This window comes from Heteronotia binoei, chromosome 1 (assembly GCF_032191835.1).
Source record: "Heteronotia binoei isolate CCM8104 ecotype False Entrance Well chromosome 1, APGP_CSIRO_Hbin_v1, whole genome shotgun sequence".
Lineage (NCBI taxonomy): Eukaryota > Metazoa > Chordata > Lepidosauria > Squamata > Gekkonidae > Heteronotia > Heteronotia binoei.
The window spans coordinates 138,578,481-138,606,358 of NC_083223.1; the positions used below are offsets into that span (position 1 = coordinate 138,578,481).

At 39.8% G+C, this 27,878-nt stretch overlaps 1 protein-coding gene across 10 annotated transcripts in view; it reads left to right on the top strand.

Annotated features, from left to right (window-relative positions):
* The window catches only part of ARID1B (AT-rich interaction domain 1B), a 670,312-nt gene that overhangs the window by 499,785 nt on the left and 142,649 nt on the right, over positions 1-27,878 (top strand). For all 10 annotated transcript variants that reach the window (XM_060241209.1, XM_060241219.1, XM_060241263.1 and 7 more), the window contains one exon: positions 1,324-1,413. In XM_060241209.1, coding sequence (XP_060097192.1) covers positions 1,324-1,413 — 90 coding nt within the window. The remainder of the gene's footprint in view (positions 1-1,323; positions 1,414-27,878) is intronic.

The following is a 27,878-nucleotide window of genomic DNA, read 5'->3' on the forward strand; positions in this document are numbered from 1 at the left end:
CATTTTTTCCTCAGGCCTTCACATGTCAAGAAACAATACTAATTCATTAAATTTACCTTCCTGAAACTGACTTATACAGCATAGTATAGTTCTGACATTTTGAGTTACAGCTCATGTAACACCTGGATCCAGTGATCGAGTCATAATACTAAATAGAATGAAAGAGGTGTTCCACTGGTTAAACTTTGCAATATCATGTTGCACCAAGATTGCAAGTTGACTGTTTTATTCCCACAAGTACTGTTGCCAGCTAGTGTTTATTTGCCTCGTACCAGCAAAGCAAATCTAGCAGGACAAGGATGAGTTAGAATCAAAGGCAAAACTTCTGAGAAAGTTGTGGAGCTGTCCAGCCAGGACAGGAATCAGGTTCAAAGCAAGATTGCTGAACCAGCAAAGGAGCTGTCCAGCCAGTTTACTAAGGCTAAGATACATGACAAAAAGCTGGCTTGAAGATAGATTGTATAATAAGATCCATTCATCTATGGGGCTTTGTTCTCAAGTATCTCTTGTATTAATGGAGCTGATCGTAGTCAGGCTTAAGTTGCAGCTTATGAGTATGGGAACGGAGGCTTTCTACTTCCAAATGAATGCTATTATTTCTGGTTTGGGCTTTCTCTGTATCTGTTCTTGTCTCTCTATTGTACACAGCTATAATATAGTAGGGTCAGAATGCAAATCAGTGGTACTGTTCATGATACGTGGGTTATGAAATCAGATTTTTCCTATCAAACACTAACTTGAATTCCCTCCTGTGTCAATCTACAAATCATTTACATACTAGTTTCTTATTTTACCAGGTGTAAGTTATGAAAAGCTGTTTTTTAGATAACCAAGTGCACACCAGACTTTACATATATATTGATTTATTCCTATGTTACTCTTTGATACTGATTCATTGAATGATCTTTTTTTAAGCAGCATAGATGGAATTTATCTTTGGTACTATTGTTGGCAGCTGTCCATGTGTTCCTGGCTGGAGGCCAGTTAACACTCAGCAGGATGAGTCCCACTGTACAGTAGACTTGGCTTTTGCTAAACTCACAGAAATATGTGTCAGGAGATTTGCAGCTATAAATTGGATCATGTTGGTGAGGTTGGGAGCAAGCTCAGTACAAAATTGAACATTTCAGCATGCCAGTTTCTCAATATGTTTATGCATGCTTTCACCTTGAGTTGCAAAAAAAAGAGAGATTTTGAAGAATCCAAACCTGGTGCAGTATTTCTACAAAGTACATGCCACAATTTTAAAAATTAAGAATTGGTTATATTTTTTGTTATATCAAGAATCAGTTATTTATTTCCTTTCTTCCTTATGTGTTGCAGGTAGCCAGATGCCAGCCCAGGCTCCTGGTAGTCAACCAGAATCCAGCTCCCATCCTGCCTTAAGCCAATCACCAATGCCACAGGATAGAGGTTTGTGATAATGATGATACTTTGTATGACTGACTTACTGACTGACATAGCATTAATATAGCATTTTAAATGTTTGGAGTTCTGTACCTATGTTATCTTGTTACAATAATTACAACACTGTAAAGCAGTCTGGTATTTTTATGTTTAAGTTTGAACCAACAACCTCATAGATCACAGCATATTCTCTTAACTCCTACTATACTAGCTCCCTGGATGGGGATGATAGCCAGGGAACAGGAAGGCCTGAGACAGAAAAGGGCATGTGTTTCAGTTGCTGTTCAGCGGCAGGAAATTTCACTGGTAATCATCTGTCAGAGAAATATTTTCGGAAACTATTTCCTGAGGGGAGGAATCAATAAAAATGGGATATTTACCAGAACCTAGTTAAAAACAAAGAGCTGAATGTTCTAAAAATATTCATTATCAGAGAATCTTGCTAGATACTCTTAGTGGATTTTAAAAAAAAATCTGGATACAGGAAACATTATTTTAAAGTATCTGACTTAGAAGTTGGTCTCTGTAGAATAGAAGTATTAGCTATTTTACAGATAACAATTTTCCCACAGTTATTAAAACTTGGATGAGTTCCTGTGCTCCTGGGTTTAGGCTTCTGGAAGTAAAATAAAAAGGCATGGATTAGCTGGCTGGAAATGGCTACATTCCTGGTACTTTCTCCACAAACATGTGAAGGAGTGAGGTTCAAAATCTCATTTGCACTTAGGTTCAAACTCTCATTTGGGTAAAATTTTAGATTACTCCATATGAAACTTAAATTTTGTTGCTTGATTATAAACATGAATTACTAATGTGTGTGTGTGTGTGTAGTGCAGGGGTGACCAAACTTGCTTAATGTAAGAGCCACACAGAATAAATGTCAGATGTTTGAGAGCCACAAGACATGAATGTCAGATGTTTCAGAGCTGCAAGATAGGAAGGAAGGAAAATAGATGGGAAGGGGGAGGAAGAGGTGGAAAGAAAGCACCTTTAGCTTAAAATGCATTTTCTAAGCCACCAGCTGGCTTGGTTCAGATAAGCGATTTAAAGAAATACTTTCTCCAAGCTGTCCAAGGGGGTGAGGTGGGGGGCTTCAAGAGCCACACAATATTTGTGAAAGAGCTATATGTGGCTCTCAAGCCACAGTTTGGCTTCCCTGGTATAGTGCTGTCCGGCCGCAGCTACTTCTGGTGACCCCCAGCAAGAAAATCTCACGGCAAGTGAGAAGTAAAAGTGTTTTGTCATTGCCTTCCTCTCCAGAGTCTTCATTGGAGGTCTCCATTCAAACTATTGACCCTGCTTAGCTTCTGACATCTGACAAGATTGGGCTCTGCCTTTCTGCCTTCCCCCTGAAATTACTAATCCAGTTCACAAAATAAGCAGTTTTGCATATATTTTGTATTCTTCAAAGCTGCTAGTTTGTGCATGCTTTCCTGTGAGCAAGAAGGATGCATGGAAGATGGGTTAAAGAATTTTGTAAGGGAGCTACATCACATCTTGTGGCTGAAGCTAGCACTCATATGCTAGAGAGAGAGGGGGGAAAGGTCGTGTACTAAACAGAGAAAATGCTAGTGAGCCATAGGCATAAATATGTGTGCTTGGCAGTATTGTGTATTTGGAGACATCATCACAGAAAGAGTGCTCTTTCTTGATATGAATTTGCCATGTGTGTATGTGTTAAGTGCTGACCTTGAAATTCCATCCATCAGCAGTTTAATCATGGACTATGGTAGATACTTTGTTCCCTAGGATAATTTTGATTATGGTATTAGGGAGTCATTTCACAGGCACTGATACCACATTATCATTTTGTTTCATATAGGCCTCTTGTTTTACCATGTATCATGTTTATCTGCAAAAAAACCTGCATGGTGTTTCTTATGTTTGTTTTTCATTGTGGTGGTCCAAAGTATATGAGGAGTCTTTTCCACCTTTGCTCCTTGGAATCTGCTTTGGTAGACATGTCATAGATTGGATTGAGGAGGATTAAGTCCTGGCTTGTTCTAAAGAAGGAATCCAGACAGAGAATTATACCAGGTGTTTGGTCACCTGCCAGTCAGCTAGAGTTGTGTGTATTCCATATGAATGTCCTACAAAATCCATACCTAAACAAGAGGTGTAGAGTCCTCTGCAAGCATTTTAGGTTTTGGATTGAAGAGAGGTATGGGATGTCTAAATAACAGAGCAATGAGGCTTAACATAGAGGTTAACTTGTGTAAATCCCTGCTACTGATCAGCCCCAAGTTCTGGTGTCCCTCAGAACATCAGATCTCTCATTGTTGTGCCTTTCTTTGCCCTTGGGAATATTTCCAGTAAATTTCCAGCTGAAGTCATTGACTGGAACAAAACTTCAGTTTCTTCATTGCTTGACATAGAATCTGATGAAGTGGGAAAGAGAGAAGCATCCAACAATGAATCTCAAGGCCAAATAAAAATGGTTTGTTTTTGATGAATAATTTATTGTGACCTGCAGTCAAAGAATTTAGACTCTAATCTTCAAATTGCTCTGCTGGCACAAGTCTAGCTGCCATTTTGTTTCTAAAAAAATTCTTCTGATGTTTGTCTTCAAGAGACCTTGCTTTTTATTCAGAATATTTATTGAAGCTCCTGTCATACTACAGCTAATCTTCATGACCTACCTTGTTTAAGATGTTGATTTGTTTCATGCAGCAGAGACAAAATTTGTAACCAGTGAGGTCATATTGATTTTGCAGAACTTGTTTCCCAAAGCTTCTGTAAGGTTTGTGCCTATAAACATGAGCACATTCCCTTTTGTGCCCTGTCATTGATTAGAGACTTCTTTGAAATGGAAAATTTCACCTTTTAAAGAGACTGTTACATTAGTTGATTCTTTTGCTTGCTTGAACTGCTTTCCATTGAACTTGGAGAGGGGAAGGGAGGGGAGAGTAGAAGGACTCAAAGGGAAGGTGCTTGTCATTTACTGATAAAAACCCAAGCAGAAAATCGTTCCTGCTGAAGACACCTGATCCGCAGGCTCTGTTACACTAATTTAAATACTTGACTTGCCAATATAAACATTCCAACTAAAAACACCAAGTGACCCTCCAATTTCCAGTGGGTTTTATTCCTTCCAATACTTAATTTCATGTATAAAGAAATGAATGTATGCATGAACAAAAGGCTACTAATATGTTTATTGAAAACAATGCTCTGCCATAAATTATTAGATCCTTTCTAGACTTTGGTTGGTAAGAACTATTTATTTATTTATTATTTTATATTTCTATTCCACCCTTCCCAAAAACTAAGCTTCTTCATTCCTGAATGCAAACCACAAAAGAAAACTATTACATGTAGAGTTATTTCATTCTGAAAGTGCTTGATTTTGTTTGAGTTATCTTCAATAGGTAAAAGTAGATCTAGCCTCCAGGTTCAGATTTAAACTTTGAAATGCAAGTATTTCTGTAGCTAGCTGTGGGTTCCCCTCACACTCTCTTGCGGATAGCAGGATAGCGAAGGGAGAACTGTCCTGTCAATTAAAAATAAAGCCCCTTTAAAGTTTAAAGGTCATTATTTTTAATTGATAGACCTGGCCTTCTAAATACAGAGGCAAGGTCCACCTACTGTTGAAAACATTGAGCAGTAGACCGGGAGTCCCAGGGCTACCCATTATTTAGAGAACCCACCAGCAGTTCATTGGTGTGCCTGCCCTTTAAACTTTAAAGGGTCATTATTTTCAGAGGAGGTAACCCTGGCCTCCAGGATTCAGAGCCCAGCTCCTCCAGTTAAAAATAATAGCCCTTCAAATGTTAAAAGGCTGATGCACCATAGATCAGTTGTGAACAGCTTCCTGACCCAATTCTGGATATTCCCAGTATTTCTCAGGAGAAAAAAAAATGGAGCTGTAAAATATCAGGAAAGTCTTTCATGGTATTGGATGTACTGGGAAAACAATATCCAATCTGTGTGCATCAGACATTGTTGGGGAGTTCCATAAGCTTCACAGTGCCTCTGAAATAATGGTGATGTAATAATCAATGGGGTAGTGCTAGAACTCTCAATGTCACTGATGGTTATGCAGATGAAATAAATAATGCTTAAGTCTTTCTGGAAGATCTCCTGTGTCAGGCCTACTGAAATTAATGAAAACTGAGAGCAACACAGACAGAAGTCCCCAACATGGTACCTGAAGGGAACCTTGGTGCCCATCAACACCTTTCCTGGCACTCAGTAAGTGCTTTAGAAAATTGATGAGTCCAGGGGCAGTCTTGTTTGGTGGGGGGCCTTCTGACTGGCCACTGGAGATCTGATTGACTGTGCAGTTTAAAATAGTGTTATTTTGGCAGCACCTGCTACCATAGTGTATGTCAGGGGTGGCCAAGCTTCACCTCAGCAGCCAAATGTGACTCTTTCACACATATTGTGTGACTCTTGAAGCACCCACTGCCCCATCGGCTGGCCTGGAGAATGTAATGTAATGTAATGTAAAATTTTATTTATATCCCGCCCTCCCCGCCGAAGCAGGCTCAGGGCGGCTAACAGCATTTCAGGTAAACAATAGTAATAAAAACATTAAATTCACATTAAAATTCACATTAAAATCAGTCAATAATCAATAATTAATTAAAACATTCCTAAGTCAACATTGGCGGTAAACGTTACTAATCTGGCGGTAAACATTAATTCAGTTATTGGTGAACGCCTGTTTGAAGAGGGCGGTCTTGCAGGCCCTGCGGAACTGGTCTAAGTTCCGCAGGGCCCGCACCTCCTCTGGGAGTTGGTTCCAGAGTTGTGGGGCCGCAACAGAAAAGGCCCGGGTGCGGGTGCTTTGAAGTTTAACTTCTTTTGGCCCAGGGATATTCAGTCTGCTTTTCCCCACTGACCTCAGTGCTCTCTGGGGCTCATATGGGGAGAGACGGTCCCTCAGGTAGGTCGGTCCTTGGCCATATAGGGCTTTAAAGGTTATGACCAGCACTTTGTACTGGATCCGGTATACGATTGGCAGCCAGTGCAGTCCGCGCAGCCCTGGCCGTATATGCTCCCATCTTGGGAGACCAAGTAGCAGCCTGGCCGCCGCGTTCTGCACTTGTCTCTTTAAATCACTTCTCCAAGCCTATCCAGCTGGCAGCTTGGAGAACACATTTAAAGTTAAAGTTGCTTTCTTTCCACCTCTCCTTCCCCCCAAATCTATTTTCCTGTCTGCCTGCCTGCTCTCGAACATCTGACATTCATGTCTTGTGGCTCTCAAACCTCTGTCGCTTATTCTATGTGACTCTTGCATTAAGCAAGTTTGGCCACCCCTGTTGTACGGTTTATTCTCTCTTTCAAGTGTATATATTTAAATTATCTTCCTCCTTTATGTATACATGGCTCCACCTTCCATATTTTGTGATTGGCTTCTCCTGTCGCAGCCATTTTGCAGTTGTACCCACCACCCTATGTCAGAAATCCAGAGTACTCCAAAGTTTGGGGACTTCTGCCCTAAGTGATTCCCAAAGATAATATTACAAAATAGGATTGCAAATTATACATTCTACATATCTTGGATGCTAGATCACATATATTCACAGCTCTTAATTTAATACTTTAAAAACATTTCAACACTTTATTTTTGTAAATTGGCATTTAAAACTAACAACCTTATAAGAAAAAGTGTTAAATTTTCCTTATGTTCTAAGAAAACCCATTCAGATTGATATTGTCAGTTCTGATCTTAGTTTGTAATGTGCATGCCCTGTTCCATCATGATGGCTAAAATAGTACATCTGGAACAGTTAAAAAACCCTGCATATAATGGAAACGTTAAATGGTCTCATGCTGTTACTGTGGCACACACTATCATGAAGGAGAGGTTTAAAAAGCCTTTATTTATTAAGGAAAATGTATATGGGTCAGAATTAATTAAAAAAAACTTTTAATTGTTCTGCCATTATAATTTTCACAGCAGTATGTAGTTAAATATTCATGATAATGCTGATGATATGCTAAAGGTCTGGAATAGGTCTGGAGTTTCAAAATCAGCACAGGTTATTTAACCCTTTTCATCTGATGTACGATAAGAGACTTGCTCAGGCAAATCCCAGAGCTCTGGAATAATTAGAAGGAAGTAATGAGGATTTAATTAGTCCTTGAGATGTGCTGAAATAGGACCACAGAGAACTTTTTTTTTTCTGTTTGGACATGGATTGCAAGTAGAATTGATGCCACTGCAGTTGCTGTGATGTGCTGGAAAATGTATTCTGTTGCTGGAGGCAGTTTCATGGCACCATTCTGTGCTTGTCAGATCTGCATGGAAGGTACCCATCATGAGTACTTCTGAAAAACCCCTTGTCTTTGCCACCCTTTGCCAATATTCTGCTTTTCATCCTTCCCCCCTCTAGGGTCCTTTTTTTCTCCCCGTCATTTATGTTCTACATCTTGTGATAGTTTTTCATCTTGCTTTGTTTCTTGGCTTTTTCACTGGGGGAGGTGAAGGAAAAGGGAGTACAGTGGTTTGTTCTTTTAAAAGTGTACTGCAAATACAGTGGGTAATAAATTGCAGCCTTATAGAATCCAGGTGTTGAGCTGAGCAAAACCTTGATCTATTTGACACAGCTGCATGTAAGCATTATCTCAAAATCAAGTTCTTATTTAGTATTAGATCTTCACAGAAGTGATATTTATCAGTAGCGGCAATGTAGTAAATTCAAATGGCTTTGTGGCAATGGAGATTGTTATCCAGCAAGAGGCAGAAACAGATGGGATGTGATCAGGCATTTTGATGTTCTCTTTGTGCTTTCCTGTGCACACATACAGTGAATTTCTGTAACAACAAGCTCTTAATTTACTTATTCCTTTTAACATTCCTTATTTCCATCATCTATATTCTGTCACTTCATCATCCATTTATTTTCATTTAATGAAATACAAACATATTTATCTCTTCAGATGTCATATGTACCACTTAGTTGATTTTCACTCATATTTTCTACTCAGTTACCATTTTGGCTTAATACTGACATTTGATAAAGAGTCTGTTTCTTGACATCTGCTTGCCATCTTTAGGTGAGGTACAAAGAAAGAAAAATCATAATCAAATTGCAATGAATGATTTCATTTTAGATCTTTGTAAGGAGTCTTACCTCAGCAACCCCCTGTTTTATTGTTTATTTTTACAGATGAGTAGACCTGCTTAGAATTGCTCACTTAGAGCTGAAGAATAAAATTATCCATGTCCTAATTGTGTCATTATATATTATTTTATATATTTACATATTTTTGCCATCCAAATCAACAAATAACAAAAATGCAGTAATATAAAACCAATTTTAAAGCACAAAACAAAATTCAGAATCTTTTTTTAAAGAAATATCCTCCATATAGCAAGAAAAGTATAAAATGTGATATGAGTTTGATAACTGGGTCACATTTGCATATCTTCAGAATATATCCCTGTTAGAATCTTCATATCAGTTTGTGCCATATTAATGTCAGTTCAGCATTCATCTGTAAGATGAGGAACCCCAACATACTTTAAATATACATCATGATTATCTTAGACCTATTCATGCATTACTGAAGCAGAATGGAATCCATATCTTCCTGATCCACATAGACAAATTATTTAGACCTTCCCATATCAGTATCGCCCCTCCCTTGAAGGCTGACAAGTGGTAGTTCAGCCAATGAGTGTACAAACTTCACCAGAACCACATGGGTCCAAACCATTTGAAAGAAGTTTCCAAACCATTATACATAACTCCAGTCCAAGTTATGAGAAATGTATACATGTGCTAACCAGTGTTATCTCACCAGGCAACCTGGAATCTTATATTCTAACTAGGAATAAGGCCTGTTGCACCAATAAATACAATAGGCCAGGGGTGGCCAACGGTAGCTCTCCAGATGTTTTTTGCTTACAACTCCCATCAGCCCCAGCCATTGGCCAGGTGATCGTTTGTGGTAATGGGGGGGGGGAGTGGTCACCTTGCCTAGTTTCATAACACCATCCTCCAAATGTTCTCTTTATGCTTTCCTGTGCACACATACAGTGAATTTCTGTAACAACAAGCTCTTAATTTACTTATTCCTTTTAACATTCCTTATTTCTATCATCTATATCCTGTCACTTCATAATCCATTTATTTGGATGATCACCTGGAGATCACCTGGAATTACAACATATCTCCAGATGACAGAGATAAGTTCCCTGTAGAAAATGTCTGCTGAAGTCACTTCTGTCCCCAAACCTCTCCCTCCCAGTATGTCTTTGTAGCTCCATTTTTGTTACAGTCTGGTGCATGACCTTTAGTTGCCTTGAGGGACTGCTGCTCCCAAGAGATTATTCTTCTTTCTCATGCTTTTTACAGTTCTTATCTAAAAAGCCTGATTTGTTTCCTCTCACCTCTAGATACCAAGTGTGAGATGGCCTGGCTCCTCCTAGTGTTTGGGATAGTTTGATTAGTTTTTTTTTTTTTGTTTAATCATAGCCAGCAATTAGGGCATAAGAAGCCTAGCTTTAGTTATGCATCTTATCTCAAGATCTGGCTAAGTTTCTCTGTGCATGTGTGCATTTGAGCCCCAGCAGATGGGAGCTTAGCCAGCTATTCCTATAAGCTTGATTATTGCTTATTGTAAGTAAACCTGGATCTTGCATATTGTTTCCTTGAAATTTCTGCAAACCTGGAGCTCTGCCCAGAGCCCCAAATACTCCCAATGGTTCACTCCTAAAGCTTCAGTAATATCCCAGCTTGGAGCAGGCAACCCTAAGGAGAACTGATCTCTATAGTTGGGAGATCCATTGTGATCCCTGGAGAGTCACTGCTGCTGTGGGCAGGAGGGAAGCAGGTGGATGGCTGGGAGTGCCAACACTGTTGCTCTTCGGGAAGTGGAGGGGTGGGGGTGGAAAGCAGACAAGAGACAGGAAAGAGTGATCGGGCAGAAAGAGAGAGCGAAAGTGTTGAGGTGGGAAGGCAGAAAAAGAGAATGATGGGATGGGAGCAGAAAGAGAGAGAAAGTGACAGTTGTGGAGGAGAGAGTAAGAAAAGGGGTAGCAAGAGGGGGAAAGTCTGTATGACAGAGGAGGAAATAAAGGTGGGGGGAGTGGGATAGCTACTCCCACAAATGGCTTGAGGGTCCCCACGTGTTCACCTAAGAATGCTTATCTAATCTTCAGAATGTATCTCAGACTTGTTGATGTAATTAATTTCGCTCTCTTCTCCAGATACAGGTATCTTGTTAAAACAAAAAAGTCGGTAGGAAGGGCCTTCCAAATCAGTCATACTGATCAAGAGAGGAAGTACATTGTTTCAGATATGCTGGGCCCAAGGCTTGAAGAACCATTTTAACAGTGATACAAGCTGATGTTATATTGAAAGGCGAAATTTAATTGTGTATTTTTTTGCTATCTCTCATAGGAAGATGCTCACTTTGTGGGCCACACTGCCAGCATACTGGTGTCTTTTTATTCCAGGCAGCTTTCTAAATAGGTCATACTATCATGAATACAAATAATCCAGCTCTTGTCAGAATTTTATAAAGAATTTTCAGGCTGAGTGCTGGCTATGCTAGCTCAAAACAAGAGTCCTATATTCTGTATAGCCATGCTGTTACAACACTCATTTTCACAAGTGCTAAATTCATAGTACTACAGGAAACCTGAAAGGTCACCACATACAGTAAAAGAAATGTCATTAAGGAGATGTAGGTTGACTTTCATTCTTGATCCAATTTAAACCCATTTTAGCTCCATAAACTATGAAGGGGTGGGAGGAGATGTAGTATTTCTCTTTGTACTGAGCATAAGATTTCTACTTCAAAACATTACCCTATGACTTTTGATACAATTGCACAGAGTGTCAAGGGCAGGAAGTTGTTTTTCTTATTCTGCCGCATTTTAAGTGGTGTCACAATGCCCAAACAAGTGTGTTCTTAGAGATTCTCAGTGCCAGTTTCAACACCTGATAGATGTCTGTTTCAGATTCAATTTGAATTTAGATGTATTATACTTCCCAGCCAGCATCAGCTTTAGACTGAGCTGATTAGTTTTGGCATGTGCTAAATATACAGCAGCATTACTGTTTTGCAAGGAGTGAAATGAAAATGATGTATCTGAGGAGAGAGGGAGCCACCTTTGTAAACTGTTTAAGACAAGATTTGAACTAAATAATCGTGTCAGCAGTATCTAAACTCAAAATTGAGTCTCTAGACAAATATTGTAGTCTAGCAGCTGGCTACTGGAATTTTTGCTGGCTGATGGTAAATATAGTTCTTAAAGATGAATTTTTATTTACTTTGTTTAAAATAGAGGGGTTTGTTGTTGGGGGAAGAAATTAAATTATACAACTGGTAACAGTAATACACTTTGGGTAGGGGGAAAAATCCACGTGCTTTTGTAAGACTTGTTTCTTAAACCTTAGGCCCCAGGATTTGGTACAGATAATGGCCAGAACCATTCATTGGTGAAAAACTTGACAAAGTGACTGTGGATATTCCAAGCTTAATGACTTTGGCCGCTGGGACAGGTTTATTTCATGACATGAATTATGTGCCCCCTATGCTCTTGTGGTTGGTAAACATTTAAATTTAGAGAAATATACCTTAGTTGACCTTCCTTAGGAAGATCTCCCTAAAACTATGGAACTACTTACCTAAGATCCACTAGTATTGATTTAGTTTTATATCCAAACACAGGATATCAGCTTAACAAAATCTCTACCTTCAAAGAACTCTGAAGAATCACAAGCTGTAATAAATATCCTTTAATCTCGAAGTGTTTCAGTCAATACTGAGAAAGGCAAAAGTTATTCAGAGCACAACTGAGTGAGAAAGAACATATATTTTGAAACCAAAAAAGGGGGGGGGGGAGAACTATATTTAACAAAAAGGCCCATGGGATTTTCAGATTGTAAGAGAGTATATACATATGTTATAAGAAAATCATCCCTCTAGTTCTGTATGGTTACATGTATGCCCACCATATTCATTGTCAGATAGGAATTCCTAAAGAGTTATGGGCAGTTGCAGTAGACGATAGCTTACCCCCAGATGCCTCCCTATGCAGTTTTTGTGCATGTATTAATTGCAGTCAGAATTGAATGTATCAATTCATCTTATTCAATTAAATGTACCGAATACATGTGTTCATTGAAAGTGCAAGTGGGCAGCTACTCGTTTTCCCTTGAAGTCACTCATAATATTCATTGTAGGCCTTTGTAGTTATTATCTGACTCGCCAGCGGGTGGGGTAGGCGGGCAAAGGGGCAGTATAGAATCTGCAGCACCCACATCCATTCTTCCCCAATCTTCTCTTCCTGAAAAATAGGCTGTGCCACCCAAGCATTCTTCCATTCTTCAACTTATTGGGCAAGTTCCTGTTGGGCCACTGCCCTGGAGGACAAGAACAAGCAGATCTAAGAGCCAGCATATCAACCAAGACCTCAGAAATAATTGGGCTAAGCTCCTTCAGCAGCAGCAATTATTGGTGTCAGCTTACCAGTTCCCTCCTTCTGTACTGCCTCTGGAGGCAACTCAGTTGAATTCATAAATTGGTTTTTGTTTGAATTATTCAATGCTTTTTTATAGGAGGAACTCCTTTGCTTATTAGGCCACACACCCCTGATGTAGCCAATCCTCCAAGAGGTTCCAGAGCTCTTAGTACTGGGCCTACTGTAAGCTCCAGGAGGATTGGCTACATTGGGGATATGGCCTAATATGCAAAGGAGTTCCTGCTACAAAAAAGCCTTGGAATTATTACATGTATTTGTAATTGTAGTCCCCTTCCCATTTACAGATCATTGACACATATATGTACTCTCTTATATAATTCCTAGGGATACATACCAGACAAACTCTTGATGACAATTCTGGAAGTACCAACCATGCCAATATTGTATGGGCAATGGCATCAATTCACTGCTGTTTACTTTATTAAATAATTAGTCTTTGAAAACAGGAAATTATCAGTCATAGAAAAGTAATGGAAACTGCAGTTGGTGTAGCGTGAGGGAGATGGAGTACTGGCTGTGGACCATTTTTTCCTGATCATATAATGTCTGTATAATATCACCACAGATTTCCAGTTCATTTCTGTGCCCAGTTCAAACTACTGGTTCTAATCTAATATTTAAAACTGTAAACGGTTTGGGCCTGCTGCTTCATGGATTGCCTCCTCTTTTATGAACATACCTAAGGCTATCAACAGAGGAACTGCCCCACTGTCTGAAATACAGTAGGTGAGCCTATGGAATAGAACCTTCTTAGCTGCAGCATCCAGATTCCAGAATTCCTTGTCTAGAGAAGACTACCTAACTCCCTGCTAGCTCAATTTTAATCTCTCTCAGGTTGTAATGTGGCTATTTAGTAAACATAATAGTGCACTGACCTTCTTTTGACCCTAGTTATGTGCCCATATAATTTGTTTTAGTTGCTGTTATTTTTGTATTATTGGTGATTTTGTTTTTGTTTGTTGTTAGCTATCTTGAGAATTCCCATGTAAGGCTTGAAAGGTAGGTTAGAAATATTTATTTATTTACAAAAATTTTATCCCAACTTTCTGCCTTTATAAAGGCTGCCAAGGTAGCTAACACTTTAAAAGCTACTATGATAAAATGATATTATAAAATATATAAAAATATATATACCAAACAGCATACATATAAAGCATAAAAACATGAGGAAATGTGAAATGAAACAAAGAAGTCTTCACCCACTGGTGAAAGATGGTAACAGAAGGGGAGAAACAAATCTCTCTGTGGAAAGAGAAAGCTCTGATGCAATGACTAAGGTAGCTATCTCCCAGATTGCCACCACCCTAATCTCAGAAGGTGAGGGCACTCAAAGCGGGGCCTCCAAAGATTACCATAATGGTCAGGTGGGTTCTTAAGGGGAAAGGCAGTTTCATAAGTGTTTTATATTATTACTAGGAATAAGGCCCATTGTGAAGGAAAATACAGTGGGCTCTAGAAAGAGGCTCTGGGTGAGTGCCCCCCCAACCCTTGCTGTCTTCCCACCCACCCAAGTGAAGGCATTCACCCCCCCTCCTACCTCAAGGGCAGCTGATCTGTGCCATTTGGAGAGCACTTGTAATTCTGAGTGATCTCCAGCCGTTGCCTGGAGATTGGTAACAGTAGTTTCCCAGGAGGAACTGACATTGTACCTCTTAGGTCCCACCCTTCCTCAAACCCCATCCTCTCCAGGCCCCACCCCTTAAATCTCCAGGAATTTCCTAACTTGGAGTTGGCAACCCTATTGCCTTCCTTTTGTCCCTCTGACTTCAGCTTTCCATCACCTTCCCCCTCCCTACAGCCTCTATATAGGAAAAGAACAGTTTTTCTCCATTGGGGGGGGGGGGAACCAAAGCAGCTTACATCACTCTCCTCTCCCCTCTTTGATCTGAACAACAACCCTGTGAGGCAGCCTAGGCTGGAAGTCTGTGACTGGTCCAAAATCAGCCGGTCAACTTCCACTGTAAGAACCTGTGTCTGGCAGACCCCGCTCTGAAGCCCTAACTCCTATGCCCTCCTCAAACTCCACCACAGAATCTCCAGGAATTTCCCACCAACCCGGAACTGGCAGCCCTAGTCAGGACTGGCCCCAATGAGTTCTGCCTCAGAGGCTTTAGTGATACCTTTCAGAACAACAGTCTGTCCCTGATAACATTGTTGGTTTTAAGGACGGGACTTCAGTCTCTCTGTGTGTCTCACTTTGCCTCCATGTCTCTCTGTATCTGGTCTGTTGCTGAAGGATGGCATTTTTTCTCCTTTTCAGAGGAGGATAGGGAGGAGTCCTCAGCCAATCAAGAGAAGCATTCCTCTGGCTGTTTCCCTCCTTCTCCCTCCCTCAACCAATCAAGGGAAGGGTTTCTTTCTCTCCTCTGTGAACCAGTGCAACAGGCAGCTCAGCCAGTGGGAGAGTAGGGAGAGCCAGTAACAGCCAAAACTAAGGTTAGTTGCCTTTTACTGACAGCATCAGCTTTGCTGGCTAGCAAAAGCAACTAAAGCGAGAGAGAAAAACAGACTCAACCAATGGCATGCAAGTACTCTTGATTGATAGTTTGATGGACCAAAGGTTGACATACCACAGTCCCAACCAATCAGATTGCTCGGTTTTGCCAAGATGAAAGGGCTTTTATTATATTATATATAACGGCACCTATTTTTTCTCCTAAAACACTTTTTCTATACACATGACCCAGGCCGAATTTAGATGAAGAGAGGCCCTAGGCTACTTCCCTTGTGAGGCCCCTACCAATCTCTCACCCTCACGACTAGAAAAAGATGGAAGAGTATTATAAACAAAACTGAGTGAAGATTTTGATGAGCTTGAGAAACAAGCAAAAGCTACCTTACCAAATGTACAGAATGCTCAGTGCAGACAACCTCTCTTGAGATATTGTGGCCCTTAATTCATTTTTAATTCTTTTGAGTCTTGAAAAATTCCTCTCTCCCAGTTAGTGACCATAAAGCTAAGAAATAGCTGCAAGATTGCTTCCACATTAGGAAAGGCCATCTGAAATTTTTCCTTGTATATAATTTGATAAAGGTCTGTATGAGACAGAGTGCTCTTCTGTAAGCCTATGGCTTTGTCTCACATACAGGTGAAAGTGCAAAAGTTCATCAATAAGTTTCAGGTCAATATCTTCTGGGTATGCTTCCATCAACAATTCAACACCTTGCTAAATTTCTTGCTTAGATGCTGTCAGATTAGCAAGAATGGAAAGCAATTGTGCAACATCACTCTATACAGTACTACTTCTTTTTAAATTGGCTTCAAGTGCATCCAATATAGGAATAAATGATTTTATCCTAAACATCTCTTGAAGAAAGTGCATCTAAAGATTCAGGTGCACTTCTGTCATTTCTTTCCCATTCCCTTACTCTTTGTCTCCTTGTTTTGCGGTTAACATTTGGCAAGGTGGCTTTTGCTTGTTTCTCAAGCTCATCAAAATCTTTTCTAATTTTTCTTTAAAAATCCAGAAGTGAACTGTACAAAATTGCATAAGAAATCAAGAACAGGTCTGATTTCTGAAGGGCTGTACTTCTGTACTTCTTTTCTGTACTTCTAACCTTTTGCAATTTCTCTTGTTTGCTTAAGTTGCTAAGTAATTCGTTATATTTTTGCATGCTTTCTCTTTTTCTTTTCGCCGAATAGCTAATTGCCATACCTCTGAAAAAAGCCTTAAAAGCGTCCCATATTATTTGTATCGGTGTATCCTCTTCTCTGTTACAGTCAAAAAACATTTTTATCCTATCTTTTGCTTCTTTCACAAATTCTTGATCTTTAAGTATTTGGGTATTTAATGTCCACCGAGTTTGAATTGGTAATTTTTGCAGGACAATCTGAATCGGATTATGGTACGCATATGATTTTGGGAGAACATTGGCTTGTTCTATTGTTGTGGCTAAGGACATGGACATCCAACAGATGTCAATTCTGGACCAGGATCTGTGTACATGCGAAAAATAAGTAAAATCCACCGTAGAAGGATTTTTCAATCTCCATGCATCTACCAAACTCAGCTCGTCCGCCATCTTAAAGAAACTCTTTGGTAGAGACCCCTGCAATTTTTTTGGCTTTTTTCTTCTCTGTCTTCTTATCCTTACTTGCGTCATATACTGCATTGAAATCTCCAAAGATACAGTAATTCATGACTTTAAATTCATTCAATTTCTTATGTAGGGTAACGAAAAAATTTTCTTGGCTGTTATTGGGCGTATATATGTTGCCAATTATTATTCTTTTCCCGTCTATCTCTACTTCTACTAGTAAAATCCTTCCCAAGTCTTCACTGTAAAGTAACTTCGATTTTATATGTTCCTTCACATAAATAGCTACTCCTCTTTTCCTTTTTAAGTCTGAAGTTATGTATAGCTTACCCAATTTTCTGTTTTGTATAAATCTCGAATCTTCTTTTTTAATGTGGGTTTCTTGAAGACATATTATTTCTGATTGTGTTTTATTTAATTGAAGAGAAGCTTTTTTCCTTTTTCTCGATTCATTTAATCCATTAATGTTGACCGATATAATTCTCAGTCCCATCTTATTCATTTTCTGTCACTTTGTTACTATCCAATATCTTCTTTTTCTCTTTGGCTGTTTATAGTCTTGTCTTTATAGTGTCTTTCCCTCTTCTTGCAACTTCACCTTCTTCAATATTACTTGGATCTTCTTCTTCTTTATTATCTTCTGGTTCAGATTCTTGGCTATCTGAATCTACATATTTGCTCCAAAAATCTTGCACTTTATCTAAAGATGTTAGATTAAACCTTTTACTTTGGTAGGTGAAAAAGATGCCTTCCAGTACTAGCCATCTAAATGGAATCGACTGTTTCATTAACCATCCCATTAACCTCCTGTATCCTGTCCTTCTAGTTCTTATGCTCCATGGGATATCTTTCAGGACTTTTATTTTATTTCCTTTCCATGTCAATTCTGCTTCACGTATAGCAGTGGCACGGAACAAAGTCCCATAGCTGGTGGGAACGTTCTGAATTTGCAAGCCTCAGAGGGGACCTCCTTTTGTGGGTACCCCTTAAAGGAGTGTCGGAAGACACACTGCAGCCAGGAGAGCTGGTGGAAATTCAAAGGGAGCAGCAGGGGCTTCTCCTCACGTCTTCAACCTTTATCTAGGCAGAGGCTGTAAGTGCTTCTAGCACTAACTGGGCTGCTGGAAAAGGAGCGTGCAGGACCATGCGAAGTTCTATCAAATCATTTCAAGGTCTGACTTTTATTCAAAATATGGGCAGCAGAAAGGAATACAAATACTTACTTACTGGCAGCTGACAGAGAAGCTGGTGTGGCAGTGTGGTGGAGAGACAAATGACGGCGGAGAATAGGAGGAAGACGGAGATGACCAGAACGGTGGTGTGGTGAGTGAGGGAGAGACGGAGTGTCAAAGAAAACACAGAAAATTGTGGCGAGCTTGGAGAAAGTGAATGAAGAGGTGGAGAGTCGAGAGGTAGGAGACAGACGGGAAAACTCAAGGTTGTGAGTGGAGTGATTGATGGTGGCGGAGAGAATGAAGACGGATTAATGGCGGCAGAGAGGACGGCATAGAGGACGAAGAGGGCAGAGATGGAGATGGCGGAATTAGCAATGTGGTGAACGCTGAGAAAGGGAGAGGAAGACAGAACGGAGAATTTGGACAGCGCATGGTAGCGGAGAAGCAGAGAACTGGAGAAACAAGACTTGAGAGGTGAAGGAAGACGATGGCTGAAAGTGAAGAAAGAACAGGGAATGTGTGGAAAGCAAGGGGGAAGTGTTCTTGTGGCAGGAGGAGAAGGAGAAGGAAGAAAGAGGAGGGGAAGTTACAAAGTGGAAATGTTGAAAGTTTTTGGGAAGGATTAAGTAAGAGTAAAGGAAAAGAGAAGGGAAGGGAAGGAAGTTGGGGAAACTTTTAGCTAGGTAAAGAAGGAAGAAGACATCGTGGCAACAATCAACAAGGATTCCACGTGGGATGATAAAGTCAAGGAAATCGAGACCAGATGGAACCCTTATTTAGAGTGGATCTCAGGAGAAACAAGGAAGGACATTCAGTGGAAGATCAAGACTTTGTGCCCTTGGCTGAGGGGAAAAGACTAAGAGAAGATGGGGAGGGTTGGGGGGGGGGGAAGGGTTATTTGTAATTCCAACATTCATATGTTGTAATGGCCAATTGTATAAGAGTCAATAAAACATAAAAATATTTATTAAAAAAAAAGAAGGAAGAAGAAAGGTTAAAAGGAAGAGCAGAGAAAGAAAAGCATGACACAGCAACTTGCTTGAGGAAAAGGAGGGAGGGATAGTTTTTAGCAGCAGAACTTTGCTGCGGCTATCTCTCTCTTGAAGAGTGGTTTGCTTGAAAAAGTATTTCTACTGGAATTAATTCTGAATAAAAAAGGTGGATCAGACTTTAAGGCAGAGGAAATAATATAAGGATTTTGCACTTCAAAATGGTGGGATTCCTAGTTGATTAAGACGTATTTATAGAGCCTGCTGGGAAAAAGAAGAAAGGAAGGACAGAAGGGTGGGACTTTTCTGAACAAGATTTGTAACCTTAAAAGAGAAAATATCTAGTGTAATTGCTGATGAACTTAATTGGAATATTATTGTGTATAGAAGGATATTAGGCTGATATAGAGTGTTGAATGTTATTAAGATTGTTAACTAAATGGTAGAACTGTTAAATAATTTGCAGATAAAGATAAAAATAATTAGAATTATTAATTAGAGAATTGTGGGGAGATACAAATAATATAAGAAATAAGGTGAAAGGCTCAATTTGGATCTCAAGACAAATAGTAAGAGAAGATTGGCTAAAATAAACAAATTTGCATTTTGGCAGGCAATGGAGACTAAAGCAAAAAAAATGTTACAGGGTTCATCCCCTGGACTAGGGAAGTCAGTAACAACAATAATTAATCAAGATGCTATTGAAAAATTACAAAGTATAATGGTGGCTGGCTTCAAGCAGAATCAGGAAGCTCTGGAAGAAATTAAGGCAGAGCTTAAGGAAGAGATAAAAAAGACAAATGAGAAAGTAGACAATTTTCAACAACAGTTACTGGCAAACACGCAGCAAGTTCACAAATTATCGGCAAAAGTGGGAACTTTGGAAGAACAAGGGAAGGTGATAAGATCGAATTTGAGAGAATCTAAAGCTCAATCCTCACAATTGGAAGATAGAATAGCTAGAATTGAATGGGATAAAGCACGATATAATTGAGATTGCAAAATATTCCAGAAGAAAAAGGGGAGGATATCTATAAAACAGTTATTGAAATTCTATCTTCACAAGACGAACAAATAATCAAAGAAGGAGAGAAAGAAATTGATTATATTAGGAGAGTGACAACCTCTTATACGAAAAAACACAATCTGCCGAGGGAAATACATGTGAAATTTATGAGAGCTTCAACCAGTTGAGCTATTCAAAGTCCTAAAAGACGATGCTGTTAAAGTGGTGTACACATTATGACAGCAAATTTGGAAAACTCAACAGTGGCCACAAGATTGGAAAAGGTCAGTTTATATCCCAATCCCAAAGAAGGGTAATGCCAAGGAATGTTCAAACTATCGCACCATTGTACTCATTTCACATGCTAGCAAGGTCATGTTAAAGATCCTACAAGCTAGGCTTCAGCAGTATGTAGATCGGGAACTACCAGAAGTTCAAGCTGGGTTTTGGAGAGGTAGAGGAACTAGAGATCAAATTGCCAACATTCGCTGGATTATGGAGAAAACACGGGAGTATCAGTAAAACGTGTATTTCTGCTTCATTGAATGCGCTAAAGCCTTTGATTGTGTGGATCGCAACAAACTGTGGCAAGTCCTTAAAGAGATGGGAGTACCAGCCCACCTCACATGTCTCCTGAGAAACCTATATAAGGGTCAAGAAGCAACTGTCAGAACGGGATATGGAGCAACTGATTGGTTTAGAATAGGAAAAGGAGTTCGACAAGGATGTATATTGTCACCCTGCTTATTTAATCTATATGCAGATTACATCATGCGGAATGCTGGCCTTGATGAAGCACAAACCAGAATTGAGATTGCCAGGAAAAACATCAACAACCTCAGATATGCAGATGACACCAGTCACTGCAGGCCAATGGATGCTCCCAACAAGAAATTAGAAGAGCCTCCATCCCAAGAGACCATCCACACCAAATCTCGAGCCACACACAAATGTAGGTACAGCCTTCCTGCCCTACATAAAATCTGTCACCGACCGCATTGGCAAAATTCTCAAATGCCACAATGTTGACACAGTCTTCAAACCCACACAACAGATCTGCCACATGCTGCGCTCGGCCAAAGATATGAGAGATCCACTTTCAACCCCTGGAGTCTCCTGTGGTGCAGTCTACATTGGCACTACCCAACGCAGTATCAACACCCGCCTCACCGAACACAAGAGACACTGTCGCTTGTTTCAGCCAGAAAAATCAGCTGTAGCTGAACATGCACTTCAAGAAGGAGACCACGTCATCCACTTTGAAAGAACTGAAGTCCTTTCTACGGTCTCACATTATCATACCCGCCTGAACAGAGAAGCTATTGAGATTTACAAACACCAGCACAACTTTAACAGAAAGGAAGAAGGCATTTCCATCCACCAATCTTGGTACACAGCTCTGCAAAACACTCTACAGACTATAAATTGCAGAAAGTCACAGAACAACCAGTACATTCCACAGAACAATCAGCACAGTCAACAACCATCTTCCTTATTTTCACACCCCTTCCAACCCTCCCAGCAATTAACACAGAACAATGGTCACATTCAACAGCCAGTTTCCTTATCACTACCCTTCCAGGAAGCCCCACCAAACAATGGGCACATCCACAAACTTATTGCCCTTTCATCACACCCCCTCCAGCCTAGAAAGAGCAGCTCTCCAGCAGCCATGGCCTCACTCAATGCACAGCAGCCAAGAAGGTCAGAGCGCCTGCTCCGGCTGCAACGCCACTGAGGATGTTCTCCGCAGCCGAGAACGAAACGTCTGGAAGGAAAACTTTCTCCAGTAGAACACGGCACTTGAGCCCGAAAGATTCTACAAACCCTAATGATGTTACCAGCCGTGAAAACCTGAAATCTTTGATAAATTAAAAGACGTTTGTTCCTTGGGAGGACAGCTATGGTGAACATAGGCAGTATAATAAAAAGTAGACATCACCCTGCCAACAAAAGTCCATATAGTCAAAGCAATAGTATTCCCAGTAGTAATGTATAGCTGTGAGAGTTGGACCATAAAGAAGGCTGAGTGCAGAAGAATAGATGCTTTCAAGCTGTGGTGCTGGAGAAGAATCTTGAGAGTCCTTTGGACTGCAAGAAGATCAAATCAGTCAGTCCTAAGGGAAATCAACCCTGACTGTTCCCTAGAAGGCCAGATGCTGAAGCTGAAGCTCAAATACTTTGGCCACCAAATGAGAAGGGAGCACTCACTGGAGAAGGCCCTGATGCTGGGAAAGACAGAAGGCAAAAGAAGGGGACAGCAAAAGATTAGATGGCTGGACAATGTTACTGATGTAACTAACACAAATTTGAGCAGACTTCGGAGGATGGTGGAAGACAGGAGGGCCTGGCATGACTTTGTCCATGGGGTCGCAAAGAATCAGACTCGATTGTGCAACTGAACAACAACAAAATTATCTCAGTAATGGCAATCCATGACTTCTTATTTGATTAAAGTTTCCGTGGTCTGCTGATTTTTTCCCCTTTTTTGTATTGACAAATCCCACAAATGTTGTTCCTTTTGTCCCTTGTTTTTCAATTTACAATATATATCAGGCAGCATATGAGAAGAATTTGTGTAAGGGAAACTGGATTTTTCCTGCAGGCTTCCATCTGGGTGATCTGTCTAATCCTTCCCCCAATTCCAGTTTATCAATGATAGTTGTTATTAATTTCAAGTTGAAATAGGAAGGGGGTAAAAGGGGGAAGGTAAAATATTTAAACATCATTGTCTCCTTACATAGATGAGGTTTTCGTTGTATCAGGGAAGGAATTTGGAGAGAGATTCAGCCACTTAATAGTGCAGCTGGTGGAACACTATGGTGTCTTTAGCTTTAGCTAGGTTGTTATTTTCTTTTTTCACCAAAGCAATTCACTTTGTGAAGAGAAATATGCAAACAAACAAGCACTGAAGTTATTGTGCAGGGTTTTTCATTTAATGTAGAGGATTTAAAATATATTAGAAATTGAATAATCACTAGCATCTTGACACCCTGGAGAGGAAGTGACTTGGCATTAACTGCTTTTACAGTAGGAGACAAATTTGCCAAGGCGGTGGTTTGTATGACTGTTTCATCACATGAGTAGAGAAACATATTTTGTTGAACTGGTGCAAAGAAACATATCAGTCATTCTGTACATAACAGATGCAAACATGAAAATAAAAGGTTGGGACGCCAGACAAAAATATGTTGTGTGTTATACTGGTCCAGTGAAACTTGTATGTTTTGATGTCAACTAGAAGAATCCCATAAAAAACCTGTATATAAAAATGTTTATTTTAGTTAATGAAATTACTCAGCAGAAAAAGCTTGTCTGTGTCTGAAAAGAAAAAAAAAAACTGTAAAGCCATTGGGTTGTATGTAAAATTTAAAAGGATGGGTTAGTACCGGGATTCTGATTGTCTTTTTACAGACATTTGTCAGACACCACCATTTCCTCATCTTTGGTATTAAAGGTGAAGTAATTGATATTTTGTGAAGCAGAAGATTCGTGGAGAGGCTGAGACCCAATGGTAGAGGATCTGTTAACATGCAGAAGGTCCCAGGCAGGGCCATAACTAGATGGGGGCCGTGCATGGTGGCACCCCTCCCAAATCTGCCTGACACACCCTCTCCTGGTCTCCTGACCCCCCTCTCCTATTGTTTATGCTTCATTAATTAAATTAGCACCCCCCTAGGTACTCTCTAGAAAAAATCCTAGATATGGGCCTGGTCCCAGGTCCAATCCCCAGCATTTCCAACAAAGTAGTAGGTGAAAAGGAAGTCCTCTCCTGAAACTATGGAAAGCCTATGTCAATCTGACTAGACAAAGGCTATTTTGATGGAGCAGTATAAGGCAGCTTCATGCTTATGCTCATATAAGTTCATGTGTCACTAAAGGTTGGTTAAAGAGAGCATCCCATCTACACTTTCCATTGTTTCAGTTATTTTCTAACTAATTCTGTAATGCCTCTACTCATCAATTGAGACATATCCATTGCTAATTCAAATGTTTAAATATAGTATTCCGCTAATGGTCCATTTAACCTACGATAAATATCATTCCATGCTCCTTATATCCCAAGGCAATATTGTTTGAAAGTCTGAGCCACTTTCATGACGGGTTTATCCATCTCATCTTTAATTTATGATTACCTTTTACTTTTTGGCCAGCAAGTAAAATAATCAAAATGTTTATCAGAATAAGTGTCTTGGGGATCCTTTATATGAAGGTTCATTGGATGCTTTCTTTCAATACTGTTAGAGCAAACAGAGAATACTGCCAGTATCTTCTTATTCTCTGATTTGAACAAGTTGCTTTCGATTTAATTCATGTATCTATACACTAATAACTATTGTAGACACTAGAATATCTTTGTTATGTCTAATTTTGCTAGTCCTGGAAAGATATTTTATTTATTTATTTAAAACATTTTTATGCTGCCTTTCCACATAGTTGAGATCCACAAGGTGGTAAACAAAAATATTAAAATGTTTAAATAAAATACAATTAAAATATATAAAATTCATAAAAAGACATGCACAAGCAACACTTAAAAGGAGGACCAAAAACTGTTATTCGGTGAAATGCAGTGACAGAGAGAGACAATCTCCCTGGGGAAGTGAGTCTCAAAGTGTTGGTGCCATGAGACAGAAGGCTTTTTCTCCAATCAACACCCATCTAGACTCCGATGATGGGGGCAATCAAAACAGGGTATCTAAGGATGAACAGAGTGAGCAGATAGGTTTGTTTGGGAAAATGTAGTCCTTAACAATTACCTTTAATTGAGCCTAAAAGCAAACTGAAAGCCACTGTAGATGGGACAAGAATTGTGTGTTGTACAAAAGCTACTCTGCCTGATTGAATGACATCCAGCAAAATCCAGTGTGTGAGGAAGAAAAAAGTTTATTGCTCAATGAAGACAGAGCTAAGCTAAGCCAAAGCCTGCATACCAAGCTCCTCTCCCAACCTCAAAGAGGTCAGAACCTTTTGTACCTCATATCACACCATGACACATATTGGCATATAGACAAGATAATTGGTACATAATTCATAACAATGGCAGTCACAAAAAGGTATTCATATGACATTAAATCCTTCTATTGGCTAAGGCGCATTGGCAATATTTCATTGAATGTAAGCTGTGGTGCAGTTAAAATTCAGTGCTCAGTATGCTTACACAAAGATTGATGACTGGTCCAAAGTGACTGGAGGGGGAAGGAAAGGCCCCCTCTTCTCACTCTAAGCTACTAACATAAACATGTCTTACTAGTAAGATTGGTATGCATTACAGCATATCATCCCAAGTGCCAGTGCTGCTGAGATAAGCTGTTTCATATCGTTATTCAGAAATCCTTCCCAGGCTAACTTAAAGAGCAAAACCACTAGGCCTACATCTCAAAAATCCCCCCTTTTGGTTCAGTGACCGAAGCCAGTCCTCTGATACGACCCTATACATATCTGGGTCTTAAAGGTCATAACCAGCTCCTGGATTTTACAAAAAATACAGTGTATCACTATAAGACTCTTTCTTGGCAGTGCATGTGACTGAAGACAAGCTGCCTTCCTTTTACTCCTTCAGGGACAGTACAAACCTAGGAAGAATTACACCCTTCTCAACTCATTGAAGTCAGTGGGCTTAGACAGTTGTAACTCCAGTTAGAGCAGGGGTGTTGAACATGCAGTTCAGGTGTCGAATCAGGCCCCCGGAAAGCTCTTATCAGGCCCCAGAGCAACTGGCTGGCCTCTGCTTCCTTCTCCCTCTTGCTTCCTTCTGCATTGCTGCTTGCTTTGCAAGGCTTGCTCAGTTACACAGGAGCTACAGAGCAAAACCTCTGTTTTCTCCATTGGCTGAGGCTCCTCCCTTGGGGAGGAAGGGGGGAGGAACAGCTTGCTTTGCCAGGCTCTCTCAATTGCACAACAGAGTTACTGAACCAAGCCTCTCTTCCTTCTATTGGCTGAGGCTCCCCCCTCCCCAGAGCTTCCTTTGCCCAGTTCCCTGGATCCTGTGGGAGAAATACAAAGAAAGCATCTTTAAGACCAATGAGTGCTAACATTTTAAGCATGTTTTAAGTTTTTAAAAATATCTATATTTGTGTTTGTCTGTGTTCTTTATAAAATTTATATCTCTGCTACCTAATCTTATATAGCCGGACACATGGCCCGGCCCAACTCGACATGGCCGGCTCAACAAGGTCTCATTTATGTCAGATCCGGCCCTCATAACAAATGACTTTGACACCCCTCGGTAAGAATGATATTTTGTATATTGACACTAGCTTTACATATGACATTTTGTGATATGGTCAGTGGTCATTGGCTGGATCCTAGTAACAGAACTAGCACTCATCACAATGGAGGTCATTTTTTATGAGAAGGTTAGATTACAGTTCAGTAGCAAGGACCAATAAGATTTTCAGGGTGCAAGATTTTGGGAGTCAAAGCTCCCTTCAGGAAATACATGCAGGAAAACAACTCCCATGTCACACTATCTAGAAGGTTTGCACTTCAGACGCTATAACCTACTTTTATCTGTTTTTGTCATTTTGGTTTGTTCAAGTATAAGGTCACTATTTCTGTCTTGGTTTTTGGTTCATGTGTGTCCTTTTATTCATACTTTGTTTTAGTCTAGCATCTAATGACTAGAAAGTGTCAAATATTAGCTGACAGTATCTGACACCTCAAATCATAATTTGTGAATTCAGTATTTTATGCACACATTGTTTCTTAGTGGTGAAAGTTTTTAATGATAGGGTAGTTATTAATTATAATTTCTACTCTTCTTTTATTTAAGTCTGGGAGAAGAAAGCACATATGTACAAGAGAAATGTGACCAGAACAGAAATGAACAAGAATTACACCTTGCTCTCCCCCCGCCCCTCGACTGCTATTAATGTGTCTTTTTGTAAAGTGTTGCTTTTTAATATATGGCTGTAATGAACAGCAAAGCCTACCTTCACATAATGTTTATTATCCCTGTTGCATGTTTATTAAAACTTTCCTAATTCTGGTTTAATGTTTAGTTCTAAACTAAAAGATGAAGGGTTTGAGGGGACTCCAAGAAAGATACAGTCATTAAAGTGTCAGTGCTGAGCAACAGTAGCCTCTTGGGACTGTACCACCTCTTCCATGGCTATCCTGCTAGTCCTCTTTGCGACCCCATGGACAAAGTCACACCAGGCCTGTTACTTGGAGTAACATGGATCAAAGTGGGTGGAATGTTTCAAACTCAATCTTTGTAGCTGGTGCTTGAAAACTCTCCTTCTAGAATGCTTTCAACAGCATCATGTTGCAAACCCCAAAAAGTTATCTTATAGTGACATGTTAGAGTAAAGATAACAGAGAGCTATTAATAGTATCTCACAAAAATAAACTACTTCATTTCTTTAGCTAAAATGACTTGTCAGTCTTCCTGAAATGTGCAGGTGGGTTGTTGACATCTGCTAGCCACTTCCTACAAACTGCGCATCTGGGATGTTTCCCCTGCAATCAAGAAGATAACAAGAATAAGCAAAGGTGGTTTTTTTTTTCTTATGTGGTACCACCTTGGCATTCAGGGTCATATTTATATTTGAATATTTATATCAAGTGCCCAGGTCCCCTCACACTGCTGTTCAAAGATCTCAAATGGTTCTTTCACACCTGCCCTTGTGTGAAATCTGTTTGATGTTGAATTGCCTAGGATCTACTTTCTGTAACATTGATTGTTCGTTGTCAAGTATATGGCAATCCCTTGTTTTCCCAGTTTATTTTATTTAACTATTGATTAACTCAATAATACAGAATTTTTCCCAATTTGTATATGTGAATTTCAATCCAAACCATACCACTAGGAT